General features: G+C 38.2%; 1 protein-coding gene across 2 annotated transcripts in view; it reads right to left on the reverse strand.

The window, feature by feature from the left end:
- Positions 1–10000, reverse strand: part of LOC123510455 (hemicentin-1-like) — a 177469-nt gene that overhangs the window by 27108 nt on the left and 140361 nt on the right. For both annotated transcript variants that reach the window (XM_045265648.1, XM_045265647.1), the window contains one exon: positions 5629–5836. In XM_045265648.1, coding sequence (XP_045121583.1) covers positions 5629–5836 — 208 coding nt within the window. The remainder of the gene's footprint in view (positions 1–5628; positions 5837–10000) is intronic.

Below are 10000 nucleotides of genomic sequence, written 5' to 3' on the forward strand. Positions count from 1 at the left end.
GTAGCTCTCTTTGATAAGTAATGTAGCGGCGCCTGGGGATTGGTAACACTGCTCGACGCTGGTGACATGCACGTGTGGTTGGCAACTCTGCTCTCCTCATGGTCATTCCTACCTGAGGGAAATTGGTGGTCAGGTGGGAATTACTCAGGCGTGGAGGGCGCCGCTGCAGGTGTGATTACTTAATTGGTATTTCATTGATGTGGCTTTTGTATTTTTGTGTGCATTCTTTAGGAAGGTTTGGTCTGTCTGTCTGTTTGTATATCTGTTTGTTTTCCTCATTTTCTGTCATTCTCTTTGTCTTAGTTTGTCTGAGTTTATTTAATACTCTCTCTCTCTCTCTCTCTCTCTCTCTCTCTCTCTCTCTCTCTCTCTCTCTCTCTCTCTCTCTCTCTCTCTCTCTCTCTCGTACACAATATGATTTCCCTGAATGTTAGTTTCCAAGAATGAGTATGTACTGGAGTCTCCCTCAACAGACATCATCTTATAATAGACTCATTTTTTGACATTCATTTTTTTTTTCTAATTGTAATAAACTTAATTTATTATTTTTTTTATTTTACTAAACGGTTTTGTTTCCAGTTACTTTCTAGGGCACATATTTTTCCCTTTCAGTATTTGGAATTCATGTTTACCTCACAGCAGACTAACTTAGAATAGATTTTTTTTTTTATTATTTTTTATTCGAACTATTGAACTATTTTATTCCGTATTATTTCCCAGTAAACACGGTAAGAACAGTTTTACCTTCCATTATTTAGTATTGAAGCTTCCCTCACCATATTTCATAATACAAGTACAGTAAATTTGGACTCTCTTGCTGTTCTGTGTAATATTCTTAAGGAGACGTCTTTTTTTCCCTTCAATATTTAGTACTCAAGTTTCCATCACCACATATATAGAACAGGTTTGCTAATTTCGGCACTTTCACTTATTCTTTTCTCTTTTAACTATATCAAACAGTTATATTCCTTGTCATATCTTAAATAACACGTGTTTTTCCCTTCAGTATTTAACACTCAAGTTTCCCTCATCACATTTCATACAAGTACAGTAATTTCTGCACTCTCTCTTACTCTTTCCTCTTTTAGCAATCCCAAACAATTATATTCCTCATCATATGTTAAAGAACAGATATTTTTCCCTTCGATATATAACACTCAAGCTTCCCTCACCACATTTCATACAAGTACAGTAATTTCTGCACTCACTCTTACTCTTTCCTCTTTTAACGATCTCAAACAATTATATCCCATTTCACATCCCAAAGAACACGTATGTACATATTTTCCCCTTCAATATTTAGTAGTCATGTTTCCCTGAGCAGGCGTCGTGATACATATTTTTCCCGGGGGTTTTCTTATGCGTTGGCACGAGTGGAATGGATGGTTGGCGCCTCCACTGATACATGTGCCTGCGCCTTCCCCTCCTCACTAATATATGGCGCAGGAAGGGCCCTCGCTCTGCTCCCACTCCATACGTGTTGTTTTCAAGATTTACGCCGTGCTGGAGGGTGCTAATCAGGCTTTACCTCGCTATATTATCAGGTGCTCTCTCTCTCTCTCTCTCTCTCTCTCTCTCTCTCTCTCTCTCTCTCTCTCTCTCTCTCTCTCTCTCTCTCTCTCTCTCTCGGATATGAAGGATATGAAGGATATATTGCAGTATTGAAAATTTGTGTAATTATTTCTCTTACACACACACACACACACACACACACACACACACACACACACACACACACACACACACACACACACACACACACACACACACACACACACACACACACACTCTCTCTCTCTCTCTCTCTCTCTCTCTCTCTCTCTCTCTCTCTCTCTCTCTCTCTCTCTCTCTCTCTCTCTCTCTCTCTCTCTGTGTCATGTAGATCCACTTATGAATTAGTTATCCGCTGTGCTTGAAGTGAGTAATAACGTGATTCTTGTTTGCACCTCGTTCTTTATTCTCCAATCTCTTTAACCCAATTGTCATCCAGCGCTTGAATCACTCGCCGCTTCCCTTCTTATTAATGTCCCGACAGGTAATTGTGAAGTACAGGTGTGATTTATTGCACCTGCACGTTAGAACTACTGTACTATTTATTTATTTCATGGAAAAGGGAAACCTAGCCAAGAACAACAAAACATTTAAACAAAAAGATTCACTTAAATACCAGTTCCCGAGACTATTATTTTTTTTTTAAACCTCCTTCAAAACCATAAGACGTTTTCTTAATTCCTCTTACTATTTGGAGATTCTATACAGCTTCAGAGATTTATGTGGGGATTAGAATAGTGAAGACTCTGGCCATTAATTTTGTGACCTTCATAGACCCTTCCTAATGTCAATAAAATGGTCTAATCGTACATAAAACTCAAGGTAAAAATGTGTCTCAGTATTAGTGAAAACTGGCCATTAATTTTGTGACCTCCATAGACCCTTCCTAATGTCAATAAAATGGTTTAATCGTACATAAAACTCAAGGTAAAAATGTGTCTCAGTACTGAAGGGGTTAAGATAGGAATTCATAGGTGAAGTTTTTAACCATTGATCTTCACGAAGGGAGGTGAAAAGAAAAGAAAACGGCATACGATCTCTTGGTTCTATGCTTGGCTGTTTGGTGAATGTTTAGGTCTAGGTAGGAAAAGTTACCGTGACTGGAAGATTACGTTAATTGGGTTCGACTCCTGTTTTACTCTCTCTCTAATTATGTTAAGTTGTGGATTTGGTGAGTTAGGTCATTTAAGTTCTACCGTCTGGGGATCTTAGTGGTATTATTGTTATTTTTATTTTTATCAATTTATTTGCTTATTTTTGCGTTATTTTTTATTATTGATATTATTTTTTTTATGTTATGGCCTATAGCTCCTGTAAGCATACATGAAGAGTACATGTGGGAAGACACTGTTTTGCTTCCGCCTATTAGTGTGGCGCAGGCAATTTTATTCATAGTGACACCCATATTAGGGCCCATAACACCACCCAAGCGCATCTTTGGTGTAACCATCTAGAACGTGGGTATCATGGTGGTAACTTTAAACCACTCGACAAATGTCATAGCTTCAAAGTGGTATGTGGTGGGATTCGAACCTACGCGTGGACGTCTGCTCCATCTTTCGCTCACCACCTTATCCACTACGCCACCGTCTCCCTGATTTGTTAGTGAATACATTTATAGGCATTTATCGTTCCACTTTTCTCTCTTTCTCAGTCCTGTCTTTGGCCTTCCCCGTCCTGTCTCCTCGTACATATTTATGTTTTATGTTGAAATTTTATTTTTTTTTCGTATTCACACTTGTGATCGTTATTATTACATACACTCAATACCCTGCTACTTACCATACATCCCACTTTGTTGTGCTTGATCGAGGTGTTGATCTGATACATGAAGTATCCACTGTCTGGGCGCCATATGACCCTGGCTGTTGTGGCACCTAACCTCTATCACTCACCCGCTCAATCCTTCACTCTGTCTCCTTATTATAGCTTCTCCGTAATTCTTCATCCGTATTTAGCAATCTTTTATCTATTATCGTTCACCGCGCTTATCTTCTATCCAAGTTGTGACGCAATGGTAGCTTCCAACAAAATGTGAGGCAAAAATGATCCTTCTCACCTTGTAACCTTATTTTCAACACAGGGAAGATTCTTAGTCTGTTTTTAGCTTAGCAGGTTTGGGTTCTCTAACCAATAAGATTATCTGGTGTGTCTCGTCAAGAGCTTTTTTTGTTTTGATTTATTGTATGTATTTTTGTCTTGTGTTGAGTTTCTACTTGTTTCATGTGATTGTTGTTGTTATTATTATTATTATTATTATTATTATTATTATTATTATTATTATTATTATTATTATTATTATTATTATTGTTGTTAATATTATTATTATTATTATTATTATTATTATTATTATTATTATTATCATTATTTTTAATTTTTATTATTATTGTTACCATAATTATCATTAGTGTTATTTTCATTATATATTTTCTGTCTTATTCTCAGGTGAATTTCCTTGGGTTTTGTTTTCCTTTGACACATTCTTACCGTCTGGCTTTTTTCTTGTTAATGTATTCCAGTTCTTTTTTTTTTTTTTTTCTCAGATGCATTTTTGTTTTCTTGGTACATTCTTTTTGGTTTTTTAAGCATTCCTGTTCTTTCCTTTCTTTTCTTAGATGTATTTCAGTGTTTGTTTTCTCTCACGATGTTTTTCCGCTTTCTTTTCCTTACTGAATTTCTTAGAGACACTCCTATGTACCATTACTTTTCTTTCTCGGATTTTTTCATCCTCTAAGTTTTCTTAGAAACAATTCTTTTTTCTATTTTAGATTCATTAATGTTTCTTCTGTTTTCGTAGACACTGTCTTAACTTTCTCACAAAATAATTCCTTCTTTTTTTTCCTCAAATAATCAGCTATAAAGAATATATAAAGGAAATATAGTGATAAATATTTTTATTTCTCTGCATTTTTTTTTTAAATAACAAGCAGTGAAGAATAGATAAATAGATAAATAATAAAGGTAGATATTCTTACCTCTCAGTTTTCTTTTCAAATAACTCTAAAGAATAAATAGCTAGATAATAATGAAAAATAGTCTTGCTTCTCTGTTTTCTTCTCAAATGATTAACTATAAAGAATAAATGAATAAATAATAATGAAAAATATTCTTACTTCTCCGTTTTCTTCTCAAATAACCAACTCTAAGGAAGAAATAAATGAATAATGATGATAAATATGCTTGCCTTTGATATAACTGAAACCGTTCTTAATAGAGGGACTGCGAACACATTCCTCGCAGACAATATCGCTTTTACAATATACACTTGAGGAACTGGAATAATTCAGGTGTGTGTGTGTGTGTGTGTGTGTGTGTGTGTGTGTGTGTGTGTGTGTGTGTGTGTGTGTGTGTGTGTGTGTGTGTGTGTGTGTGCAAGGTGACCGTATACATTCAAACTTGTACATAGATAAATTACATTCACACCTGAGCAAAGACTGCGTGTTAAGGGAATTGTAAAGCTTGAAATTAAACATCGGGGAAGAATATTAATGTAACAAACGTATACCTAGGGAGAGAGAGAGAGAGAGAGAGAGAGAGAGAGAGAGAGAGAGAGAGAGAGAGAGAGAGAGAGAGAGAGAGAGAAAGTGGAGAGTATAATAGAGAAATAGACTAAGATATGCATCAAGAGAAAGAAAATGGGAAATAAGGGACACATTCACAACACACACACACACACACACACACACACACACACACACACACACACACACACACACACACACACACACACACACACACACACACCTATACTATCCTTGGAGTCCCCTTCCGACTATCTATTTAACTTCTTTAGAGACCTGCACATCAATGGGACTTCTTTTTTTTTTTATTAATTCATTTTTTTGTCCTTGGCCGTATTTCCCTCTTACACACACACACAAACACACACACACACACACACACACACACACACACACACACACACACACACACACACACACACAGCTGGAGAAAGATAGAAAAAACGAACGACCAGAAAAAAAGAAAAACTTCATACCTTAACAAAACCATCACAAGAGAACTATCACTACTTTAAGCTTCAATCTCACTTAATACATTCAATGCCCCGCTACTTACCATGCACCTTGATGCAGCCCACTTGGTTCTGCATGATCGGGGTGTTGATCTGACACATGTAACACCCGCTGTCTGACTCCTTCACCTGTCTAATGTGCAGGTTCCAGGTGCGGTGTTGGTCGTGAGTGAGCGTGATGCGAGCATTGTGTGTCACGACTCGGTTCTGTAGCGTCAGTATAGTCTGGGAGTCCACCTTGAGCCATCCAACCTGTGGGATAAAGATACTATGGGTAAGGATTTGTTCATTTTTTCCTAACTTAAGCCGAACTGACCTGACCTAACTTAACCTAACCTAACCAAACGTAACCTAGCATATCCTATCCTATCCTATCCTAATCTAACCTAACCTATTCTCTTCTATCCCAACATAATCAAACCTATCCTATCGTTATCCTATCTCCTAACCTAACCTAACCTAACCTAATCTAATCCTATGCTATCTTATCCTATCTTATCCTATCCTATCCTATCCTATCCTAACTAAACCTAACCTAACCTAACCTAACCTAACGTATTCTCTCCTTTTAAATATATATATATATATATATATATATATATATATATATATATATATATATATATATATATATATATATATATATATAAGGAATAAAGATTTGGGTACGTTTATCTGGAAATTGACTTTGGGTTTATGAGTAAAAGCTCTCAAAGTTGTGTGTTTTTTTTCCAGCCTAATCTAACATAGCCTAACCTAACCTAACCTAACCTAACCTAACCTAACCTAAACTAACCTCACTTAACCTAATCTAACTTATCCTAACCTAACCTAACCTAACCTAACCTTACCTTACTTTACCTTACCTTACCTTACATTACCTTACCTTATCTTACATTACCTTACCTTATTTTACCTTGTTTTGCCTAACTTAATTCTAGCCTCTCCATATGAATGTAGAAAATGATATAATTTCTTAAGGACAACCTGGGAATCAGCTTTGGGGTTAAGGGAACCGGCCAAAGGTAACAAAAATGTCATAGAAATGCCTACTGAGGTGCCGGTGATGTGATTAGAAAAATTAAGCCCATTCAGGTGCTGTTGATTTGGATGTGAAGGTTAAGTTTTATCCCTTTTTAATTAACTTTATTTAATTTTATGAGAGAAAAGGGTTAAATATGGTTAAGGTAATCTGACGGTAGACTTTGACTCTTTCAACCTTTAGTGAGTAAAGTGAAAGTGGTGTGAAATTTAGGTTGTATTCTGTTTATTCTGGCCTAACTTATTCTATCCTTATAAATGTAGTATGAGATCAGGTCTTATTAGTTTAGTCTGGGAACACAATTTAAATCATCTGAATTCTATGAATTTATGTGATTTTAGTGTAAAATCAAGCTCTTTCGTAACCTAACCAAGTCTTTACCTAACTTATAACTTAATCTTATGAGTTATATATAAAAAAACAATATTTAGTCAAGATGCACTAAGAAGCCACTCTAAGACATTCGACCATCAGAAATAGAAGTGATATTGTGAAAATCAAGTTCAGCTCAGCTTTTCCTAACCTAATCTAAACTCGCTTAATCTTATTACCTATCAGTTAGAAAAAAAAAATCATATTTAGTAAAGACAATTTGAGAGGCCACATTCAGCAATACACATTGAAGGAATAGGAATGATGTTGGGAAAATCAAATTCTAAAACTTAATCTAACGTAACCTAACCTAACTTAATCATATTTCTTAGAAAATAGAAATGACGTTTGGTCTAGATAATTGCCACTTTGAACCATCCCACCTTTAGGAATGAGAGCAATATTGTTGTGAAAGTAAGCTATACCCCCTTTAATGTTACCTAACCTACACATACGAACGAGAAAAATAATCAGATTTCATCACAGCGAAAGCAGACAGACAGGATGGGTGAGTGTGACGGACAGGAAGGAAGGAAGGGTGAATGAGTGATGACGATAGCATGAATGAATGAGTCCACTTGTGAATGAGTTGAGAAAGTGGAGTAGCGGGGGAGTGAATGAGTTAGAGCCTTGTATGGGAACTAAAAAAAAAAAATATGTTAAGGAAACGAACATCGAGAGAGTGGAGGAAGAGAAGAAGAAGAAGAAGAAGAAGAAGAAGAAGAAGAAGAAGAAGAGGAGGAGGAGAAGAGGAGGAGGACGACGACGATTAAAGGGAAAATAGTGGAAGAAGACAAGATAAAAAAAAAGATAGAGGGTTCGATAGAAATACCAGATTTACTGATTTACCAGAAGGGAGGAGACATTTTGCACTAGGTGAAGTAACGTGGGAGTAGGGCAAAGGATGAGAGAGAGAGAGAGAGAGAGAGAGAGAGAGAGAGAGAGAGAGAGAGAGAGAGAGAGAGAGAGAGAGAGAGCTGGAAAGAGAGAGAAAATGAGAAAGGAAAAGAAAGAGACAGAGAGAAAGAAAGAGAGAAAATAAGAGAAAGAGAATTAGAAAGGGAGAGTGGGAATGGGAGGGGGAAGGAGAGATAGAGAGAAAGAAAGAGAGAAAGAATGAAAGAGGGAATGAAAGAGAGAGAAAATGAGAGAGGAAAAGAGAAAATGAGTGAAGGAAAGGGAGGGAAAGAAAAAAAGAGAATGATAGAGGAAGAGAGAGGATGAAAGAGGGAAAGAGAGAGAGAATGAGAGAGGGAAAGAGAGAGGGAGAATGAGAGAGAGAGAATGAGAGAGGGAGAATGAGAGAGGGAGAATGAGAGAGGGAGAATGAGAGAGAGAGAAGGAGAGGGAGAAGGAGAGGGAGAATGAGAGGGAGAATGAGAGGGAGAATGAGAGGGAAAATTAGAGAGGGAATGAGAGAGAGAGAATGAGAGAGATGAGAAGAGAGAGAGAGAGAGAGAGAGAGAGAGAGAGAGAGAGAGAGAGAGAGAGAGAGAGAGAGAGAGAGAGAGAGAGAGAGAGAGAGAGAGAGAGAGAGAGAAGAGAGAGAGAGAGAGAGAGAGAGAGAGAGAGAGAGAGAGAGAGAGAGAGAGAGAGAGAGAGAGAGAGAGAGAGAGAGAGAGAGAGAGAGAGAGAGAGAGAGAGAGAGAGAGAGAGAGAGAGAGAGAGATGAGAGAATAGAGAGAGAGAGGAGAGAAATGGGAGAGAGAGAGAGAGAGAGAGAGAGAGAGAGAGAGAGAGAGAGAGAGAGAGAGAGAGAGAGAGAGAGAGACGTGATGTATGATGAAGAGGATGAACAGGCAGGGGAGGAGCGACGAGTTACGAGTACGTTGTCACAGTGAATGATGCACGAATATTGAAACCCTTAAACAGAATTGCACACTGGGACCCAAAAAATGACTTATCACTTCGCCGTGGCACCTGAACCTTCTGCACACACACACACACACACACACACACACACACACACACACACACACACACACACACACACACACCTCACCGCTCAAGTATAGTGACGCGAAAAAAAGCTGCGAAAAACACTGCATCCTCATTAACTAACTCATACATCAAAATTTACTAGAGAGAGAGAGAGAGAGAGAGAGAGAGAGAGAGAGAGAGAGAGAGAGCGTATAAGCTGTGATATGTTTTTATGCTGGCCACCTCCACGATATGGTGTCAGAGAGCTAGGAGGTTCTCGCTAGCCTGAAATTAAGTCATGATGCCGCTGTAATTACTTTCTTGATTTAGCAGTGTAGTTGGCAAGGGAGAGAGAGAGAGAGAGAGAGAGAGAGAGAGAGAGAGGAGAGGAGAGGAGAGGGAGGGGGAGGTAGGGACATGGAGAGGGGAGAGTGAAGTTGGAGACATGGTGAATTTGTGTGTGTGTGTGTGTGTGTGTGTGTGTGTGTGTGTGTGTGTGTGTGTGTGTGTGTGACATTCCTGTAATCATTCATATTCATCATCTCTTCCTTCTCTCATATTTTCTTCATTCTTTCCTTCTTCATTCTGTCCGTGTATATATCCGTGTCTGTCAGTGTGTGTGTCTGCGTATAACCAATTACAATTCATTACATTTCCTTCTCGCATTCTTCCTCCTCTTCTCCCTTTGTCTGTGTAAGAGAATGAGTATGTGTGTTTATGTCTGTGTGTCTGTGTGCACGTGAAACGATTGTTCATGTAATCAATTATAATCTTATGCTATTCCTTGCCTCATACTTTTTACCATTTCCTCCACCTCTCTTGTGGTTGGGAGGAAAAGTGTATGTCTGTGTGTTTTACTTGAGAGACATAATCAGTGGTACAGTGGAACCATGCGTGCTTTGGGATCGGAAGGGTCTCCAAGCCTCGGGTTCGTATCCTGTCCACGGTCCGAGTGCAGGTTGGGCTTCCTCACTCGGGGCAATGGTTTCTTAGCGGGTGGGCTTTGAGACAGGAGATACCCCAAAAAGTATCCCCTTTAGCCCATAAATTCCCGTGAAAAGCCCACATGGTATAAATAAATA

This window comes from Portunus trituberculatus, chromosome 29 (genome assembly GCF_017591435.1).
Source record: "Portunus trituberculatus isolate SZX2019 chromosome 29, ASM1759143v1, whole genome shotgun sequence".
In the NCBI taxonomy this organism is placed as follows: domain Eukaryota; kingdom Metazoa; phylum Arthropoda; class Malacostraca; order Decapoda; family Portunidae; genus Portunus; species Portunus trituberculatus.